General features: G+C 42.3%; 1 protein-coding gene across 1 annotated transcript; it reads left to right on the forward strand.

Moving 5' to 3' along the window:
* The first annotated feature begins 2,807 nt into the window (after positions 1–2,807).
* Positions 2,808–5,032, forward strand: LOC117696063 (preferentially expressed antigen in melanoma-like protein 7). The gene is made up of 3 exons (XM_034486664.1): positions 2,808–3,133; positions 3,595–4,185; positions 4,465–5,032. The coding sequence occupies exons 1-3, from the start codon at positions 2,847–2,849 to the stop codon at positions 5,030–5,032; spliced, it is 1,446 nt and encodes a 481-aa protein (XP_034342555.1). The 5' UTR covers positions 2,808–2,846.
* Positions 5,033–22,615: the final 17,583 nt, after the last annotated feature.

Genomic DNA, 22,615 nt, shown 5'->3' on the forward strand with positions numbered 1-22,615 from the left:
TCTTCCATTGGGGACCCCATGCTCAGTTCAATAGTTGGCTGCCAGCATCCTCCTCTGTATATGCAGCCTCTGGCAGAGCCTCTCAGAAGACAGCTATATTTACACTCAGAAAACACACACTAGAAAACCCTCACACATTTGAGTATATAAACACACACTAAACAATTCAATCAGTAGACTCTTCACTTTCTAATTTACTATTTTTGAGTTCACACAATCAACTATGATTCAATAAATCTACCACAAGAAGAACCAATCACAAAGATCCAGAAGATGGAATCTTGCGCTTAGGGGTGGGGCTACATAGGTTGGGTGTGGTATAAAAGGGTTAAGACAGAGTTCTGGAGTCTACAGTCTTTGCCTGACCTCACTGGGAATAGGACCTCTCTCACCAGTATCTTGATCAGGTAAGTCACTTGTCACTCTCCTCTATCAGGAGGCCTCTCACAGTCTGGACAGGCATATTACTAACTCAACTACATTTCAAGATGCTGGATTTAAAATAAAATAGGGCAAATTCATATATATATATATATATATCTCGAAAATGATGATGATGAAAATGATGATAATTTGCTTCTATTGGGTTTGGTGTTAATGAGAAATTCACATTGCACTGGCATTTTCATGTTAATAGGTTCATTTGAGTACTATTAGGAGATGTGGTCTTGTCCCTTCTTCTAACCACATGGGAGCCAGTCTTCCCCTAATGGTCTTCAAATGAAGACATAGAATTCTCAGCTCCTCCTGCACCATGCCTGGCTGGACAAGGCCATGCTCCCATTGTGATGATAATGGATGAAAACTCTAAAGCTATAAGCTAGAACAAATTGAATGTTTCCATAACAGTTGCCTTGGTCATGGTTTCTATTCACAGCAGTAAAACCCTAAGACCCTAAATAGCTACCGAGGACTCGAGTATTGTTGTCATAGGCCTAAGCTTTTGTTTGGAAGAGTGTGGGTTTTTTGGACTTTGCATCTGGAAAGTCATGGAATGCCTTAAGTGGGGCTTAATGGGCTGTCCTAGTAGGAATATGGAAGAGTTGGTTGTTGAGAGTGATTTGAACTGTGCAGACCTGCCATAAGAGGTTTCAGTGGAGAAGAATTTTAGTATGTGGCCTAGTGATCATTTTTGTGGTATTTTGGTGAAGAATATGGCTGCCTTTTGCCCTTGTCTGAAGAGTCTGCCTGAGGCTAAGGCTAAGGTGAAGAGAATCAGATTAATTGCATTGACAAAGGAAGTCTCAGCAAAGGCCAGCATAGACTTTGTCCTCTGGCTTACTATCACAAAGAGCATTTTTATCAATTATAGCAAGCTTAGAAAGGAAAACCACAAAATATATAGTTTAGGTAATAATAAAGGGGCACCAGGACATGGAATAGAATTTAATCCTGTGCTTAGGAGATTAAGAGAAAGTGGTGATCTCAGAGCAAGATCCCACCCAGCTAAACTTATTTTTTGTGTGTGCAGTCAAACAAGGAGTAGTTTGGACTTTTAATCTGGAAAGAAATATAATCTAGAAATGGAGGGCACATGTGTAATCCAGATTTTGAGGCTGGAAGACACACTCTTTTGATCCAGATCTTTAGGAATAGTGACCATGAACAAACTAGGCCCAGGCATTGTGGTATATATCTTTAATTCCAGGAGACAAACCCAGCCATATTCAAACCACCACAAACCCTACTACCAAACCATTTCCTATCATATGTTATTTGAAATCTACTACTCAGGAGAGGTGTGAAAGTATAATATGTAGCTTAACTTTCCCCAGAATCCTCCTTACTCCTCCTCTAAAATGCTATTAGAGGCTCCTACTACCACACCTGGCATCTATGCAGTATTTTACAAGTAAAGTGCACTAGCCAGGTGTTGTTGCTAAAACAGAGTATTCTAATCCTCCCAGTGACAGTTAGGACCATGGTGAGGGGGTGGGGTGCAAGCCTAGACTACAAAATGAGTTCCATTCAGGTTTTGAACTGTGCCCAATTTCATTGTAGCCTCCACTCTAGGCAACAACATATTTTAAAAAGGAAACAAATCTAGATGGTTTTCCTAAAGTCATTCTTTTCCTAGACCTCAATGAACATGGGAAATCCCCTTCCTTGTAGCCCCCTACACTGGCATCTTCACCTCAGACTCACAGTCTTTCTGGATGCTCTCATTCAGTCATGGCTGCTTTGAGGACCCATGAGGTTTGGCTTTACATTTCAGAATCTGGCAGATGCTTAGGCACCATTTTTTCTCCTTCCTTCCTCTTTTTTCCTTACTCCCTTCCTTTCTACATTTCTTTCTTTAGTTTTTAGTTTTCCATACAAGGTTTCTTTGTATATCATTAGTTGTCCTAGAACTAGCTCTGTAGACTAAGCTGGCCTCAAACTAACAGAGATCTCCTTGCCTCTGCCTTCTGAGTGCTTAGAATAAAGGTATGTGCTACCACTACACAATGGCAATCCATTCCTTGAGGAACTTGAAATATGATCAGTGCATGTTTTGTCACATAAAAGATGCTGATCAGATTGCTTGCCCCTGATCAACCTTTCCAAAAGGGAATGAGATTCAGAGGAGCAACGACAAGTGGCTGTTACCTCATATGCCAATGGTTAGTTTGTGCACTGATGCAGATTCTTGTGAGAGACCCTATACGAAGAGAGTGATAAGGGTTTGGCTGTGTGACCACCAGATCTTACAACAGGACATGCTGAGTTCCACACTGTGGCCAAAGCAGGGACTCTGGCACTTTGGTGATTCCTTGATGCAGGGATTTACAGATTCCCAAGACATATCTTGAAAACTGGATTTCTGAATGCTTCAACAGGTCCATTCTGACTGAAGATTCATCAAGATGAGCTTCCAGGTCCCACCCACACTCCAGAGCTTGGCAGTAGAGAGCCTGTTGAAGAATGAAGCCTTGGCCATGTCTGCTCTGCAGAAGCTGCCGAGAGTGTTCTTCCCACCACTCTTCAAGGCAGCCTTCATTGGCAGACACACAAAGATACTGAAGGCAATGGTGGCAGCCTGGCCCTTTCCCTGCCTCCCTGTGGGGGCACTGATGAAATTCCATGACATGATGATATTGCAAGCTGTGCTGGATGGTGTAGACATGCAGCTGACAGGAAATTTTCACCCAAGGTAAGCAATAACCATGTAATGCCAAATGGCTTATATTTAAGTGTAGGGAGAAGGACATCTGGGTTCATGAAGAATGGGGTCAAAGGTGTATCAGAGGCTTCTGTTGGCATCATCTTAAAGAGTCCTGGACAGCTGTTGAGTCCTTGTATCAAATGTCCATTAAGTATGCAGTACACCTTGGAACCCATGTAGCTACATGACCCTGTATCTCTACCAAGTAATAGATATAGGAACAGCAGAAGTCCGGAGTAACAAATGGTGGAAGCAGGGCAGATCTCCAAATGCAGATAAAGCCCTTGCCCAGCAGGCTTGAGTTGGTATATGCAGACCCAGCACTGGAAACTTACATCTATAGAGGACAGACAGACAGAGTAGAAAAGCTAGCAGCTAACAAGAAAGATGTCTAGAAAAAGCTGGCTAATGGCTAATCCTCCTTAAACTTCTACCTGTTTTACCCACAGAAGACAGAAGCTTCAAGTGCTAGACCTTAGGAATGTGCACCATGACTTCTGGGATGTTTCACCTGGACCAGTCGATGGAGACCGCTCAGCAGAGACTGTGTGTGAAAAGCAAATACCAACACGCCCTCATCGATATGCACTGAGGCAACGTTTGAAGGTGGTCACTGACCTTCACCTTGAGTTTGATGTGGATGAATACCAAACTTATCTCTTGCAGTGGGCACAGGAGAGAAGAGGTTCCCTGCACCTGTGCTGTGTGAAGATGCAGATAAGTGGATTGTCTATGTACACAGTCAGGAAGGTCTTGAAAATTTTCCAGCCAGAGTGCATTGAGGAGTTAGAACTGAATACAGGGTGGACTCTGTCCACACTGGCATGCTTTGCACCTTGCCTGGGTCAGATGAAACATCTTCGTAAACTCCTTCTAACAGAAGTACATGAAAAGCACTTTAATATTCCAATTACGTCAACAGACACACAGGAGAAGAGAGTCACCAAGTTCATTTCTCAGTTCTCCAAATTCAACTGTCTCCAGCATCTCAACATGATTGATGTCTACTTTCTAAAGGACCACCTGAATGAATTGCTTAGGTAAGGAAGGAGGAAGAGCTCTTTTTGATTCCACAGCAAACGTTCCTTGTTTCCCATATAGATGAGTGGCCATTGTAGATTTAGCAATAATGATCAAGTCTTATCATGATGGTCACTGTTAACAACCTAGAATGGTGTGACCTGAGTGGAAGACTCCAACAGGCTGCACTGGATGCTCACTGCCATCCTATGGGATCACTGACTCCTGATATGTGGTTTCCCCTATTCTAGGTTAGCCCTGTCACTCTATGCCAAACTAATCCCATTGTCTCTCCTCAGGTGTCTGAAGACCCCATTGGAGTTCCTGTCCATTACTCTCTGCAAGTTCTCACAGTCAGACTTGGATTCCTTTGCCCAGTGTCAAAGCCTCCATCATCTCAAACATCTGCATTTGGCAGGTATCAATTTGTATGATCTGAGTCTTGTGCCTCTCAGTATTCTCCTAGAAAAAGTCGCAGACACTCTGAAGACCCTGGAATTAGAACATTGTAGAATGACAGACTCTCAGCTCAGTGCACTTTTCCCTGCCCTGAGTCAGTGCTCACAGCTCATCGAGGTCTATTTCTATGACAATGACATCTCCATGGCTGTCCTAAGCAACTTTCTGCATCACACAGCCAACCTAAAGCAGCTGAATGTCGAGCTTTACCCTGCTCCTCTGGAGTGCTATGAAACTGGTTTTGTTGTCAGAGAAGAGAAATTTTCCCAGCTTTCTTCTGAGCTTATGAACATACTTTGTACTTTAAGGCAGCCCAAGTCTGTCTCTTTTGCCTCTCAGTTATGCCTTCAATGTTTACAGCGCTGTATCTATAACATGGAGACCAGACTTTGCCATTGTTGGCAGTAAATAGAAGAAGGTTGCTTTTGGTTACTAAGAAATGAAACTCTAGGGACAAGTCTATGACCAAGGGGCTCCTGAACACATGTCTTTGGATATTGTTCAATGTGTTGGAAACAAAGAGGCTGACCTTGACATCTAGAGAGTGGAAATATGAGGAGAAATGACTAATGGAATCATTCATGCATTTCAAGATGTGGATCTGTCCAAGACTAGATGTTCAGCCAGTCACTTGTGTATTTAATTCTCAAAATGGACTATAATTGTATAGTAGTCATGGTTAGTTAAATAAATAAATAAATAAATAAATAAATAAATAAATAAATACCTGTTATTAAAACTCTAGGTGGAGGTGGCTCAGTAGATAACAGCACTGCCTTCTCCTACCAGACACCTGACTGTGATTCCTGACATCCACCAGGCATTTCACAGCCATCTCTAAATATAGTTCCAGAGGCTCTGACTCTGATACCTCTCTTGCCTCCTCAAGAACTAGACACATGCTTGGTACACAAATATAACATGCTGGCAAAATCCCCATACACAGTGTGTGGTGTTCTGTTCTTAGAGGGATTTTACTTCTGCAGAAAGGTTCAACAGGTGCTGCCTTTCCCATCTTTACAATATTTTAGAAGCCAGTTTTCAGAAGAAGGCATTTGAAAGTTAACCCTGGAGTTTGAGATGGCTCATCAGTAGAGAGTACTGAGGACCTTTGTGTGATTCCCAGCACCCACATGGCAGTTGCTAACTCTAACTCCACTTCCAGGGACCTGATCTCCTCTTTTGGCCTCAACTGGCAATACACAGCTGGCATGTATTCACACAGACACACCTTCACATGAGTGAAAATAAAAATAGTTTAAAAGGAAAAAATAAGTATGTGTAGCCAAGACTGCTCAATGTGCAAAGAAACCCGTAGCCAAGCTTACCAATTTTGAGTTTGATCCATGCATGAAACCCACATGATGGAAGGGGAACATTGACTCCCAAAATTGACCTTTCACCTCCATAAGTCTGCAATGGTGGGTATGCTATGTAAAGTGCAGGCATCCACATAAAAATATATGGTAGTAGTCCCAGCATTGTAGGTGAATGCTGAGTTCCATATACCATGAGAGACTCTGAAGCACCTCCTCCTCACTTATAATGTGAACAAAAGTAAAAAAAAAAAAAAAAAAAAGTGAACTGAAAAGGTCCTAAAAGATGGCTCAGCAGTTACAAAGCACATGATGTTCATGCAGGGAGCCTCGGTTCAGAGAAGGCATCTGTGCTATGATGGAGACTCTTTCCTAAGAAAGCTAGTACTTCTTTTGGCATGTGGCATTATGTGTTTAGTATATATGTATTATAAAAATCCTTAGTATTTTTAAATGGAGAACTGAGAAGGTTATCTGGCCTCAAGCTAGTCTTTAATAGATGATCTTTCTGCCCCACCCTTATAGGATCACAGCTATTTACTACAATGCTTAGCAGAATTTAATAGTTTTCTATGCTGAAGGAAGGGTTTGAGTGTGTGCAATGTGCATGTTTGAATGCCTATGTGCAGTCCGGAGGTCTAACGCGCACCCCCGAGCCTTGCATCCGTGGAAGATAAAACACGAGACGCAGAGATCCGGTAGTTACTGCAGACGAGGCTTTAATCTGTAATCCACACGTGGCAAACTCGGAAGGGCTGAGCTGTGGAAGGGGCCTGGCTTAAATACAGTCTAGAGTGACGTATTCACTTCTGATTGGCTGTTCGCTCACCACCCAACATTCAGTGACTTTTGGCGGGCTCTCTGCCTTTGCATCTGCGCAGATAATTGTTTACTTCTGGGAAAACACAAGGCTAGCGCCAACTTGGGGTGGCAGATTATATTGCGGCTCCCTACACAGAGGTAGACACTTTTTCTTGACCCAAGCTTTTTGAGACAGGGTCTCTTATTGAACCTAGAGCTCACTTCTTTGGCTAGCCTGTGGCCAGTAATCTCCCCAGCATATATAATGTTATGTTGACTTATGCATGTCTGGAATGTGAAGACTTTAAAGAATGAGGCACACTGCAGTGTAATGCTGCAGACTTTAGTTTCAGAGTAGGTTGCTACACAAATGTAATAAAGAAAACAATGATACAAGGGAAGTTGTTTGAGTTCAGAAAAACACAATCAAAGAACATGTAAATAAACATCAATAAGTACATATTAAATACAGAGCTTTCTTAGGATGGACCAATTTAAATACAATTTCCTGGCACATACTGTAGATTATATCTGGAAAAGCAAGGTACAAGGCCCTGTCTAGATTCAGGGTACACTGAAGACAGCACTCAGCATATCCTTTCACCAGATTGGGTTCTATAGCTATTTCCATAATTCAACAAGAATAAACCTGTCTTCTAAACTAAACACAGATGTTTGTTGCAGAAGATATGAAATCACATCCAAGCACAATACACTTTAGGTAACAATACAATCCAGAAAACAGAATACACTTTAGGTAAAAGGCACTCGGCCTTTTTTTCCTAGAGCCTCTTTCACAATTCCCCAAGACACTCTTCTCTCTGGCTGTGGAGAGAGAGACAGGAACAGACAGAGAGACTCATGAATAAATTTAGATTTATTTATGTGTATGAGTGTCTTGGGTATTAATGTACATGTTCTACAAGGATGCTTTGTTCTTATAGAGGTGAGGTGAGGGTGTTGGATCCCCTAGAAGTGGAGTTAAAGATGATTGAGCCTCTATATGGATGCTGATAATCAAACCCAGCTCCTCTGGAAGAGCATCCAGTGCTCTTAATCACTAAGCCATCTCTTTAGCCTCCACACTTCATTTTTTAATGATGGCTGTGTGATCTGGTGTTGATACTGTTATGGTGGTTTGATGTATAAACCATCCTTATAGTAGCAAAGATTGACCTGCCCAACAAGACATTAAACAGAGGTCTGGGGAGGTCACCTGAAAGAGAGCAGTGTGTGTGAGGGGGACAGGCAAAATGCAAAGAAACACGGCTTGTCTATAGGCTGATCAAACAGTAATTTTTACTTTTTCACACAGGGGTTATATACAAGAAAGGCAGGATGTAGGGAAGAGGATGATGGAGGAATTTAGGTGTTCAGAGGGAGTACAGATATCTTCCACAACAGTGTATCAGCTGGGTGAAGGTTCAGGGGACAGGACACTATGACTCTGCCTATGATTCACTTGTCCTAATCTAAGTTGGTACTATCTACCAAGGTCACCTATCTACAAGGTCTATGACTAGAGCCTGGCAACTATCTACCAAAACTGCTTGTTTACAATAGCTTCTAGGTTTTGTAATAGCTTCTAGTGTTTTTCCACAGAGACCCAAGACTTGGTGCTAGCAGGCATGCATGCTAGGCCTACCACTCTCTTCAGGTCTATGGCTGATTCCAGGCCTTCAGTGTATAGACAGAGATGTCCCTGACAAAAGATGGTTTGACTGAGCTTGTGTTGTTGATATTGTCTTCTGTTAATGGTATTTCATGAATTGGGCCAGTGACCTTTAGATACCTTTTAGAAAATGGGCATTTGTCTTCCACCAGTGTGATGGATGTTAAGACTACAATTCTAACCTCATGTGTGTAGTGTTCTCTCTCTCTCTCTCTCTCTCTCTCTCTCTCTCTCTCTCTCTCTTCCCCCTCTCTCTTTCTGTATGTGTGTGTGTTTACTCCATTGTGAGTGTTGATTTATCCATGTCATGATGTGTATGTAGACACCAGAGGACATCTTTTGCACTTTTGTTCTCTTTTGCCACAGTAGGGATCAAACTCAGGTCCTTTGGGTTTGTATGGCAAAGGCTTTCATCCACTCAGCCATCTCTTCTGGCAATTTCTTATTATTTTGAACAGAAGTGTTTAAATAAATGAAAAATCAGAAAAATGTGGAAGTTGACAAGTGTAGAAAGATCATTATTGGCTACCTAGTCAGTTTGAGGCCAGCCATGGACACATGAGACTCTGACTTAATAAAATAAAAAACGGTTTTTATACTCTAATACTTGAAGTTGTGAGCCTTTAAATTCATGACAAACCTATTCATGAGAATAATATGGTGGACATGTCTTTCATTTCTGCATTGAAGGCAGAGGTAAGCCAGTTTTTGATTGGAGGCCAGCTGTGTCTACATATTAAATTCCAGTGCCACAGGATGAAGCTCTGCTCCAACTAGCAAAATCTGCACATGAAAATTTAAAATCATCTCTATAGAATGCCCAACAACCCATTCCTGATTCAATTCGTCATTCATTTTGCCCAGCTCATGGGTGGCAGTGTTTCATGAAGATAAGTTTACTCACATATAAGACTGATTATTCAGTCCCAGCATTTGAACACAAATGGAATAACCTACTGTTATAAAATGGAGTCACTCCAAGGCTGAAAGATACCATATTCTTTGAAACTACATAACAGAACAGGGCATAGATTGACCTCGAAAACATTCAAGCTAAGCTATAGCAAGTCAAGCATAGTGACACATGCCCACAATCCAAGTACATAGGAGGTAGAAGCAGGAGAATCAGGAGTTCAAGACCAGCGTGGACTACAGATTGAGACCATGTCTCAAAAGAAAAATAAGACCAAAATAATGACTTGGGTCAAGGACATGAAACCAACACTAGACCAATGAAGAACAAGAGCTGTTGGCAAGAGCCTTAATCTAAGCTACTCAGTAATCCTCCAGCTACCCTGGAGGCTGAGGCAGCAGGATCACAGAGACATATGAAAAATTCTTTTAGAAACTCACTACCACAAAGGATAACTTAAAAGAATTTTTTTAAACAGGAGTTTATGTAGGCATGATGATGCATCCCTTTAATCCCTAACTGGAGAGGCAGAGGCACATGGATCTGTGAGTTAGATGACAGCCTAGTCTACATAGAGAGATTTAGGATGATCACTGCCATGTGGCAAGAAAATGAATAGATTTTTTTTTGTTGTTGTTGTTGTTTGTTTGTTTTTTTGAGACAGGGTTTCTCTGTGTAGTACTGGCTGTCCTGTAACTCACTCTGTAGACCAGGCTGGCCTCGAACTCAGAAATTTGCCTGTCTCTGCCTCCCAATTGCTGGGATTAAAGGCATGCGCCACCACCACAAATAGATTTCTTAGAATGGCTTACAAGCTGTGGTTCAGCTAATTCAACTATGGCTCTCTACCAACTGAAATTCCAAGAGTCAGTAGTTATTCAGTCCATGAGGATAGATGTCTCAGGTGTTCAGTACATGCTGGAATTCCAAAGAAGTGCTTCTAATGTCAGTGAAGGAAAGGACTTACTAGCAAGAACAGGCAGGCAAAGAGGAACCCTCCCTTTTCTATACTCTTTATGTAGACTGCTTGAAGAAGTTATTGCCCAGATTAAAGGATGGAATCTTTGTACTTATGTGTAGGCATAAATTTTTTGCAACCTACTTTTAACAAGGCTTCTACCTTCTCCTCTAACTCAACACCCAGAAGAGTAGTGGAAGAGAAAAGTTGTTAGGGTGTGGGGGAAGTAGAACTATTCAGCAATAATTCTTTGGCAGCAGTTCAGTTCCATAGCAAACTATGACTCAGCAGCTGCAGACAAGTCCTCTAGGTAGGCAGACAGCAGGCATGAACCAGCAGCTAAAGTCCAGTCTTTTTAGCAGGCAAAGACCAGGCATGAACTGGCAGTAATTCAATCCTGAAGAAGCCACCAGGCTCTAAGACCTGCCTGAGGTGAGGCTACTAAAACAGCAAGCTGCCATGGGAGCCTCATGAGCAGTTCTTGGGTGAGTGTCTTTCAATGGTGATATTATCACAAGTTGAGCTCAAGAATGCTGTATAAGTCAAAACAATACAAATATGTTGTTAGGGAAGAATATCATACCAAGATGGAGCAAACTAAACCAATGGTCAGTGCTGGTCTCCCACTGTCTGTTACACTCCTTCATCACATGTACTTTCACATGTTTGCTATATCCAAATATCCTCTCACCTGTGTCTGCTTCAGTAAAGCATTCTTTCACATGTCAGCTTTAGCAAGGTATCCTTTCACCTGTGCCCCAGCAAAACATCATTTGACATAACTAACTTTCCAGAGAAACTAGTTTGGACTTCATCTATGAACATCTAATTTTTGATAAAGAAACCAGAAACACACAATGGAAAAAAGGAATGCATCTTCAAAAATGGGACATTCTAACTACACATCTGCATGTAGAAGTCTACAAAGAGCTGCATAGTTATGATCCTGCACAGAACTCAGATCCAAGTGGATTAAGGATCCCATTACACCAGACTCACTATACCTGATAGGAAAGAAAACACATCATACCAGAAGACAAATTCCTAAAGAGAACACAATCATGCAGGCACTAAAATTGCCAATTAATAAGTGGGGCCTTATGACTGTAAGACAAAGGAGACCATCAATAGTACAAATACCAGCCTACAGAATGGAAAAAAGATTTTTTTACCAACTCCATATCCATAGAAGGATAGTGTCTAAAATATATAAAGAACACAAAAACCTAGACATCCACAAATCATACAAGCCAATTAAAAATTGGGCAAAGATCTAAACAAAAGATTCTCAATAGATGAATCTCTAATGGTTAAGAAACATAAAGAAATGTTCAATGTCCTTAGACTTAAGGGAAATACAAATCAAAACAATTCTGAGATTCCATCTTACACCTGTCAGCATGGTTAAGATCAATAGTACAGGTGACAAGCCAAGCTGGAGAAATATGTGGAGCAGAGGAAACACTCCTTCATTGCTGGTGGGAGTGTAAAGTTGCACAGATATGATGGAAATCAATATGGTATTTCCTCAGAAAATTGGGACTCAATCTACCACAAGACCCAGCTATACCACTCTTGGGCATATACCCAAAAGACACTCCATTCTACCACAAGGATAGTTGTTCAACTGTGTTCATAGCAGCTTTATTTATAATAGTTAGAAAGTGAAAATAATATAAATGTCTGTCAACAAATAAATAGATGAAGAAAATATGGGGTTCCCAATGGAGGAATGAGAAAGGAGACTGAAGGAGCTGAAAGGGTTTGCAGCCCCATGAGGAGAGAAACAATACCAACCAACCAGAGCTCCCAGGGTCTAAACCACCAGCCTGGGAGCTCTTAGAGAGGGACCCATTGCCTGAGCTGTATATGTAAGGGAGGATGGCTGTTGTGGCCGGAGCTGCCCCACACTTGGGGGCCAGAAATGTTGAGAAATGTACTACCCCACATTTGGGTGTCAAAATGTCTCGGACCATTTTGTCAATGTTGGGACCCAAACTGCCAAAAGCCTTGGGGGCTAAGTTGTTAGAGCTCGCACTGCCCCAAGTTGTTCCAGTCTGTGGGTTGGGGCTCAACGAGAAATAGTGAGGACAGACAAGAAGAATGGAGACCAGACAAAGTGTGATTCAATCCCCCTTTACTCTTCAGTCTCTCTTCCTAGTCCAAGTCCCAAGTCTCGAGTTCCTAGTCCCTAGCGCCTCCAAGTTCCAAGTTTCCAGTTCCAAGTTCTCTTCCAAGTGCCTGCTACCTAATGCCTAATAACTAACTCTAAGTTGTATGGCCTAACCTAATTACTAATTCCAAGTTGTATTCTATAAAGTGTCTGATTCTCTTTTACTCCAAATTGTTCTGAACTCTCCTGTCTGCCTCTCGCCTTTTATATGTCTCACTTCTAAGCCAGGAGACAATAATAAGAGGGAGGCAATAAGAGGAGACAGTAAAGGAGACTTGACCACACACTCTGATTTGTCTCCATTCTTCATGTCTCTTCTCCTTCTTCCTCCCACTATCTCTCTTGCTAGACCCTGAACCAAGTGTAGGGCAGAAGGGTCCACAACATTTTGGCTCCCAAGCATGGGGCAGCTCGGGCTGGGACAGCATAGTTCTGAGAATGAGTCAGCTCAGGGTTTATAGAACTGTTTCTTATGATTGACCTGAAATAAAAAGCAGAGAATGTCACTGTTAAAGGACCTTTGGCATGGTCTTCATCATGAATCTCTTCTGGAGTTTTGGACCTGTGCTGGATGCTATGGCATGCAAAATATGAGAATCATTTGAGGGCTTTTATCTTGAGACTTTGATTCTGAGGATGTAGCTTAGTTGATATGGTATCTCTAGTGTGCACAAGCATTGTTACAGGAGGCAGGACAATAGTTGAAAGTTTGAGTCTAGCCTGGGCTACATAATGAAACCAGGTCCCACCAATACTGAGAGATGTGGTCCAGTGTCAGAGAGCAGCTTAGCAGTAAGACTTGAAGGATCAGGCACCATGAGTCTTCATCTTCTGTTCACAAAGCCTTCATTCCACTAACTGCAACAAGGACAGCCCTTGCAACCATCCACCTCTCTAGATTCACCATGTCCAACCCAAAACCATAACCACTGCTCCAAAGCAAATATTAAAGTTTTTAAATAAAAAGTAAAAACAGATGCTGGGTGTGGGTTTGGCACCGTGGTTAATGAAATAGGGCCACTGACCTTAACAGGGAGCAGACCTCAGCACAAACTGACTCCATGGTGGAAGTTCCATTCAGGCCAAATAAGTCAGCATGCAGAAAGTACTATGAGCCAATACAAAAACAAACCTAATCCAGTATACTCCATAATTATAATAAAGTCTCTACATGTACTACCTTTGCTTTTGGCTTCTGTTATTCAGAATCTGGCTGTTATTTTTTATTGGATATTTTATTTACATTTCAGATGTGATCCCCTTTCCAAGTCCCCACCAACACCTAGGAACCCCATATCTCATACCCCTCCTACTGCTTCTATGAGGATGTGCCTCCACCACCAGCCCACTTCAACCTCCCCACCCTCGAATCCCCCACACTGGGGCATCCAACCTTCACAGGACCAAGGACCGCCTCTCCCACCTATACCCAACAAGGCCCTCCTTCACTACATATACAGATGGAGCCATGGGTCCCTCCCTATGTGTTCCCAGGCTGGTGATTTAGACCCTAGGAGCTCTGGTTGGTTGGTATTGTTGCTATCCCCATGGGCCTCAAACCCTTTCAGCTCCTTCAGTCTTCTCTCTCACTCCTCCCTTGGGAAACACATGGTTAGTTCAATGGTTAGCTGTGAGCATCCTCCTTTGGATATGTCAGGCTCTAGAAGACCTCTAAGGAGACAGCTATATCAGGCTCCTGTCAACATGCACTTCCTGCCATCCACATCAGTGTCTTACCTTTGGTAACTGCACATGCAATAGATACCCAGGTGGAACAGTCTCCAGATGACCCTTCTTTCAGTTTCTGTCCCATGCTTTGTCTCCCATGAGTATTCTGTTATTCCTTCTAAGAAAAACTGAAGCACCCACACTTGGTCTGCCTTCTTCATGAGCTTCATGTGGTCTGTGAGTTGTGTCTTAGGTATTTCAAGCTTTTGGGCTAATATCCAATTATCAGTGAGTGCATACTATGTGTGTGTTCTTTTATGATTGGGTTACACCACTCAGGATGATATTTTCTAGTTCCATCCATTTGCCTAAGAATATCTTAAATTCATTGTTTTTTAATAGCTGAGTAATATTTCATTATGTAAATGTACCACATTGTCTATATCCATTCCTCTGTTGAAGGGAATCTGGGTTCCTTTCAGCTTTTGGCTATTATAAATAAGGCTGCTGTGAACATAGTGGAGCATGTGTCCTTGTTATATGTTGGAGCATCTTCTGGATATATGCCTAGAAATGGTATAGCTGAGTCCTCAGGTAATGCTATGTCCAATTTTCTGAGGAACCGTCAGACTGATTTCCAGAGTGGTTGTACCAGCTTGCAATCCCACCAACAATAGAGGAGTGTTCCTCTTTCTCCACATCTTCACCAGCATCTGCTATCACCTGAGTTTTTGATCTTAGCCATTCTGACTTGTGTGAGGTGGAATCTCAGGGTTGTTTTGATTTGCATTTTCCTCATGACTAAGGATGTTTAACGTTTCTTTAATGGAAGTACATTATCCTAGAACATGGTGTTTGTTGTTAAAATATCTTGAACACCAAGTATAGGCTGGGTAATAAAGACTTTCTATTGGCTTAAAACCATGTCTGCACAGTTTTTCTCTGGAGAATACACAATAAAAGAGAACTCAGTTTCCCCTCTTGTATACTCTGGTGGTCTCAAAGTCAAACGCTCATCACGCTCAAAATGTAGAGTCTCTCAAAGAACCAACACAGACACAATTTACCTTTATCCCACCAGGAACTAAGTCCTACTTCTTTGAATCTCACTCCCTTTTGGAAAGGTTATTCGGGAGAAGGAATGATGGAGCAAGGGGCTCATTCTTCTATTGCTGGTAGAAATAAACATATACTACTGCTTTGTAAATGAATTCTGCAGTTTCTCAGGAAACTGGAAATAGTTCTATCTCAAGACCCCAATATACCACTCCAGGGCATGTACCCAAAAGATGCTCCAACATCCCACAAAGACACATTCTAAGAACAATGTTCATGCCGGGCAGTGGTGGCACACGCCTTTAATCCCAGCATTTGGGAGGCAGAGGTGGGCAGATTTCTGAGTTTGAGTCCAGCCTATTCTACAGAATGAGTTCCAGGACAGTCAGGACTACACAGAGAAACCCTGTCTTGAAACAACAACAACAACAACAACAAAAAAGAACTATGTTCATAGTAGCTTTATCCATAATAGGCAGAAACTAGAAAAAAAAACCTAGATGTCCCTCAACTGAAGAATGGATGGAGAAAATGTGGTACATCTTTACAATGGAATACTATCCAGCTATTAAAAACAAAGATATCATGAATTTTACAGGCAAATGAATGGAATTTGAGAACATCATCCGGAGTAAAGTTAACCCAGTCCCAAACGGACAAACATATTATGTACTCATTCACAGTCCATAAAATACAGGTATAACATTACACTCCACAAACCCAAAGAAGCTAAACAAGAAGGCCCAAGCAAGACAACTTAAATCACACTTAGAAGGGAGAATAAAACCGTCATAGGAGGAACATGGAGAGAGAGAACTGAGAGGGAGGAAGGATACAGAGAGGAATAGGGGTTCAGAATAAGGTATGATGAAGGATAGGAGAGATGGCCAGATGACCATGAAAATGAATGAAAATCTGCAGCTGACCAAGGTGAGGATACCAGGGGCTTCTCCAGGATGACGTAAAGGCCGGAAACAAAGGAGGCACACAGGAAGCAATGGGGGTTACCTTAGCTGTGACCCACCACATTGGGGACATGGAACCTGAAAAGGCCACCTCCTGTAGCCACACTAGAATCCAAGTGTAGCAATAGACACACCAACTCAACCACAAAACTTTCAACTCAAAATTTATCCGGTGTACAAGAAATGCAGGGACAGGGAAATGCAGAGACTGAGGGAATGGCCAACAAATAATCAGCCCAATTTGAGACCTGTCCCAAGGGCAAGCACCAAGCCCTAACACTATTAAAATGATACTGTTATGCTTGCAGACAGGAGCAAGTTGTTCTCTGAGAGGCTCTCCTCAGCAGCTGATCCATACAGATACAGACACCCACAGCCAAACAGTGGATAAAGCTTGGGGACTCTTATGGAAGACTAGAAGGAAGGATTGTGGACACTGAAGGGAATAGAAACTCTACAGGAAGACCAACAGAGACAGCTAACCTGAACCCTAGGAGCTCTCAGAGTCTGAACTATCAACCAAAGAACATACATGGGCTGGACCTAAGCCTCCAAGCATGCACACATCTAGTAGATGTGCATTTGGTCTTAATGTGGGTCCCAAACAACTGGAGCAGGAGCTATTCCAAAAGCTATTGTCTGCCTGTGGGATGTGTTATTCTAGTTGGGCAGCCTTGTCTGTCTTCAATGGGAGGGGAAGCACCGAACCTTGAAGTGCCAGGGTTGGTACATACCCAGGGAGGTCCTACTCACTCAGAGAAGAAGGAGGGACTTATTGGGGGAAGAAGAGTGGGAGTGGGTGACTGGGAAAGGGGAGTTAGCAGGACATAAACAATAAAATTAAATTCTAAAAACAAATGAAACAAAAAATGAAATGAGGACTCGAGAGACAGCTCAGTGGTTAAGAGCACTGACTGCTCTTCTAGAAGTCCTGAATTTAATTCCCAGCAACCACATGGTGGCTCACAACCATATGTAATAGGATCTGATGCCCTCTTCTGGTGTGTCTGAAGACAGCTACAATGTACTTAATAGAACAAGTAAATAAATAAAACAAATGAATAAATCTTTTTTTTTTTAAAGAATGAAACAACAAAAAAGAGAAAGAGACAAGCTGGCACTTCTTCAGAAAGACATCCACAAAGTTTTCTCTTACTTCTTAGTGTACTCCACCCTGCAATATAAGTTGGACTTTATCCCTATGCCTGTGGGAAGAAGCAATGAGCTCATATGTGTCTGTGTGCCACCTGAGCAGTCCCGCAGACCTGGAAGTTCTGTCCCAGATGGGCTCAGAATGACTGAGGATTCTCCAGTGGCCTTCTCCTCGAAGCTGTTGTCCTGCCCTTTGACCCCATTTTCACTAAGACAGCATCACATGTGACCCACCTTGCCTGAGCCTCCCTGTCCTGCGCCAGCTGACACCTGACCCCATTGCATATACCTAACAACCTAAACAACCATGCTCATCTCAACTCCAAATGTCAACATTTGCTTTTATTTTCATTTTTCTGTATCTCAGCCAAATTGTGACTAGTTTTAATCCAGAGAATATAAAGAAATGTTCAGCATGCCATCTTGTGATGCTTTTATCCTTGGATATTAGCTGAGGATGGACTAGGTTCCTTTGGAGTCACTGAATCATCACATTTGGATTCCATGGCAGGACACTCAAACCAGCAAGTGCCTGCAGCCTGGATTCACTGTAGAGGGCTGCTCTCTGCAGTGTCTAGTCTGAGACTCTTAAGATTGTTAAGGACCATTAGAGTCACATGTCCCTTAATTAGTCACTGTCTTTCTGTCCTAGGGAGTGAGGGATAAAATTTCTCAACCCTCACCATGTTGGTCCATATAGAATCCTAAATGGTCCATGGAACTGACCGATCAAATGTGCACCACTAAGTGACAGATATTAGGGATGTGGAAAATTCAGGAACACCTTGATCACCCATTCTTAAAGGAAGTCATCCCCTGACTTTCTCTGCATACAAGAACCATCTAGGACCCCATGTGGATGAGCAGGGTAGGGATAGAGTACTCTGGTCCTTCATTCCTTGGGATTAGAGATATGTTATTGTTAGGGAACCTATGACTCAAATGGTGTTTAAAAGCCTTAAGGATCCCAGACTAGGCATTGCAGCCTTCAGTCATCTACAGTGACTGTAGATGAAGAAGCCCATCTTCATCCAATATCCAGGGATGACAGTAGCCCAAGTTGCTACATAGGACATTCCTTTTGTCTCTCCAGATTAAAACTATTAACAATTTGAGTGAGTGAGATACTGAAATAAAATAAAAGCAAATGTTGACATTAGATGTTGAGGTGAACATGAAAGCATGGTTGTTTAGGCTTGTAAGGTGAAGGCAGTGGGACCTGGTGTTCAATGTTAGCTGGGGCAGAATAAGGAGATCTAGGCAAGAGTGCATCATATGTGATATTGTCTTTGTGAGAATGGAGTCAAAGAGCAGGACAGCAACTTCTGGAGGAAGAATACTAGAGAATCTTGGCCTTTAAGAGCCCGTCTGAGAGAGGGCTTCTTGGTGTGCAGGACTGCTTGAGAAGCATGCAGTAATAGCTGGAGGTGTCTTTCTTCCTATTCCCACAGTCATGGTAAGAGGATCCAATCTGTATTATAGAGTACAGAATGCTAAATAGTAAATGACAACTTTGTGGCTATCTCTCTAAGGAAGTACCCTTTTGTATTTTTGTTTGTTTGGTTTTATTTGGTTGGTTGGTTGGTTGGTTGGTTGGGTTTTGGGTTTTTTTTGTTTGTTTGTTTTGGGTTTTTTTTTTTTTTTGAAAAATAAAGACTATGCATATAGCCCATGCTATCCTGGAATTCCTTATGTAGTCCAGGACAGCCTATAATACCTGGAGAGCTACCTACTGTACCTGATGCATGCTGAAATTAAAGGTGTATTGCCACACCTGGAAGAAAAGTTATGCCTAACAAGCCAGAAGCCCTGAATATTGATCTCAGCACTATGACATAGTGATCTAAGAAAAGCATGGAAAGAAAGATCCCATGGGGGAAGTGAAACCAGTGTCTGGGGTATTGAAGAAAAACAATCTGCATCCTGCTGGCTCCTCTATGTTCTGAGAGAACATTAAGAATGGGAACTACTCCTTCCAGTCTGGGCCAGAGCACTGAGCAGATCTTGGGTGGCAGCTCTGTCCCCAACCTCCAAGAATCCAGAGGAAGCAGGGATCCCAGGCGCTCGAACTCAGGCAGGATCTTAGGTAAGCAGACAGCAGGGCCCGCCCTAAACAGGGAGTAACTGGGAACCAAAAGGACCCAGGAAGTCACTCCCGGCCTGGAACACTGGTTCCTTCCAGTCTGGGCCAGAGCACTGAGCAGATCTTGGGTGGCAGCTCTGTCCCCAACCTCCAAGAACCCAGAGGAAGTAGGGATCCCAGGCGCTCTAACTTGGACAGTGTCTTAGAAACTAGTTCCCAGATCTGAGGCCTGGATCAGACCTCTGCCAGGTCTGCTGTTGTGTGGACCCCGGATTCCACCTGAGACATACTGGAAGGTCCACCCAATCCAGAGCCACAGAGGAACAAATGAACGCAGAGCTTCAGACAACATATCCTGAGATATTCTAGAGGAGACACTGCACCCAGAACAGCAGACACCTAGCTGGACTACTACCTTGGAGGCACCATATCCTGAGGCATCCTAGAGGTACCACTATAATCAGTACAGCTGGAAAAGATCACAGAGACATCTGGACCCTAGGAGATCAGACACAAGCTAGATAACTAGAAAGACAGGCTTCAGTCAGAGACAGCAAGTACAGGCAGCACTAGAGTTAACCAGATGGCAAAAGGCAAGAGCAAGAACATAAGCAACAGAAACCAAAGTTACATGGCATCATCAGAACCCAGCTCCCCCATCAGAGCAAGCCCTGAACACCCCATCACACCAGAAAAGCAGGAATCAGAATTAAAATCACTTCTCATGATGATGATAGAGGGCTTTAAGAAAGACATAAATAACGCTCTCAAAGAACTTAAGGAGAGCACTGGTAGACAGATAGAAACCCTTAAAGAGGAAACACAAAAATCCCTTAAGGAATTGCAAGAAAATGCAACTAAACGGGAAAAGGAATTAAACAGAACCATGCAGGATCTAAAAATGGAAGTAGAAACAATAAAGAAATCACAAAGGGACAATACCCTGGAGATAGAAAACCTAAAAAAAAGATCAGGAGTCATAGACACAAGTATCACCAACAGAATACAAGAGATGGAAGAGAGAATCTCATGTGCAGAAGATACCATGGAAAACATTGACACAACTGTCAAAGAAAATGCAAAATACAAAAAGCTACTAACCCAAAATATACAAGAAATCCAAGACACAATGAGAAGGCCAAACCTAAGGATAATAGGTATAGATGAGGGGGAAGACTCCCAACTTAAAGGACCAGTAAATATCCTCAACAAAATTATAGAGGAAAACTTCCCTTACCTAATGAAAGAGATGTCCATAAATATACAAGAAGCCTACAGAACTCCAAATAGTTTAGACCAGAAAAGAAATACTTCCCGCCATATAATAGTCAAAACATCAAATGTACAAAACAAAGAAAAAATACTAAAAGCAGTAAGGGAAAAAGGCAAAGTAACATATAAAGGCAGACCTATAAGAATTACACCAGACTTCTCACCAGAGACCATAAAAGCCAGAAGATCCTGGACCGATATCATACAGACCCTAAGAGAACACAAATGCCAGCCCAGACTACTATACCCAGCAAAACTCTCAATCATTATTGATGGAGAAACCAAAATATTCCATGACAAATCCAAATTCACACAGTATCTCAACACAAATCCAGCACTTCAAAGAATAATTGGTGGAAAACTCCAACACAAGGAGGGAAACTATAACCTAGAAAAAGCAAGAAACTAATCTTCCAAAAGCCTTAAAAGAAGGTAGCTACACAAACATATCTCCACGGATGTTAGCCCAAAAGCTTGGATTGGTGAAGACTCAACCCACAGACCACATGAAGCTCATGAAGAAGGAAGACCAAGAGGGGATGCCTCAGTTCTACTTAGAACTAGAAACAAAAATGCTCAAGGGAGCAAATAGGGAAACAAAACATGGAACAGAAACTGAAGGAGGGGCCATCAGGAGACCATTCCACCTGGGTATTCACCCCATGTACAGTCACCTAATCTAAACACTGTTGTGGATGGCTGGAAGTGCATAATGTGAGGAACATGATATAGCTGTCTCCTTAGAGGTCAGCCAAAGACTAACACACTCAGAGGACAATGTTCACAATTAACCACTGATATGATCAGGGGTTTCCCAATGGAGAACTTAGTGAGAGGACTGAAGGAGCAGAAAGGGTTATTGACCCCAGGTGGAAAGCAACAATACCAAACAACCAGAGCCCCCCAGGGTCTAAACCACCAGCCTGGGAACACATAGGGAGGGACCCAAGACTCCAGAGGTATATGTATGGGAGGATGGCCTTGTCGCACATAGGTGGGAGAGGGGTTTCTTGGTCCCATAAAAAAAAAATGAACACACAGTGGGGGGGGGAATGATGTGAGGGTGGGGAGAGGATAGTGGGGGGGGGTAGGTGCGGTCACTGCCTCATAGAAGCATGAGGAGGGGGATGGGATAGGAGGTTTCTGGGTGGTGGGAGGAAGTAGGCTAAGAGGATAAAATCTGAAATGTAAATACTACAACCAATTTTAACAAGCGAGGAAAAAAAAGTCTTCAGAACCAACATCTTTAAAAATAAAGGTCAGCCCCCTGGGGGTGGGAAATTTTTTTTTCTTGATACTAAAACTTGTTCTGAGAATTGTATATTGCAGAATACACAGCCTTGGTGTATCTACTCATCAAGCATACTGAGCAGACCTGCCCAAACCTCTGATGTCCTGGAATTCCATCTGGATTCAGTGAAGACACAGCATTAGAGGCTTATCAACTTACTCTTCCCCCAACCCCTCTTCTAAAATCTCAACGCCCTTAATCAGCTTGAAGAAGTTAAAGAAGAGTCAGCGCCCCTATTCCCTGAGCTTGGGGACTAATGTGGTTAATAATGGTCTGTCTTTCTAGGGACAAGTAGTGGTTTTGTTGGAACAGGGGGGATTAGCTAGGACTTATTGCATAGCCATAACCTATTGGTAGAAATCTGTATAATTATTATCAAGATGAAGTTATAATTTCTTAAATGGTACAAAATTTACTTTGATCTCAAATTTAAGGTTTTCATTGGTACGAGCCTCTTATTAATATAAAAATGAGATGAATATTGATACGCTCATGGGCATTGTGCCTGTATAACACATTTAGGAATACAATGCCTAGACCCAACCCTTTTTTAACCTTTTTAACTGATTTGGGACGCATAACCTATGAGTTAAGGGACTATAGCAAATTCATATTTTTGAGTTTATTGTTAGGGTGTTTCCCATATTTTATTTAGAAATAGCTGAGAGGAG

The sequence above is a fragment of the Arvicanthis niloticus genome, unplaced genomic scaffold, assembly GCF_011762505.2.
Source record: "Arvicanthis niloticus isolate mArvNil1 unplaced genomic scaffold, mArvNil1.pat.X S10, whole genome shotgun sequence".
In the NCBI taxonomy this organism is placed as follows: domain Eukaryota; kingdom Metazoa; phylum Chordata; class Mammalia; order Rodentia; family Muridae; genus Arvicanthis; species Arvicanthis niloticus.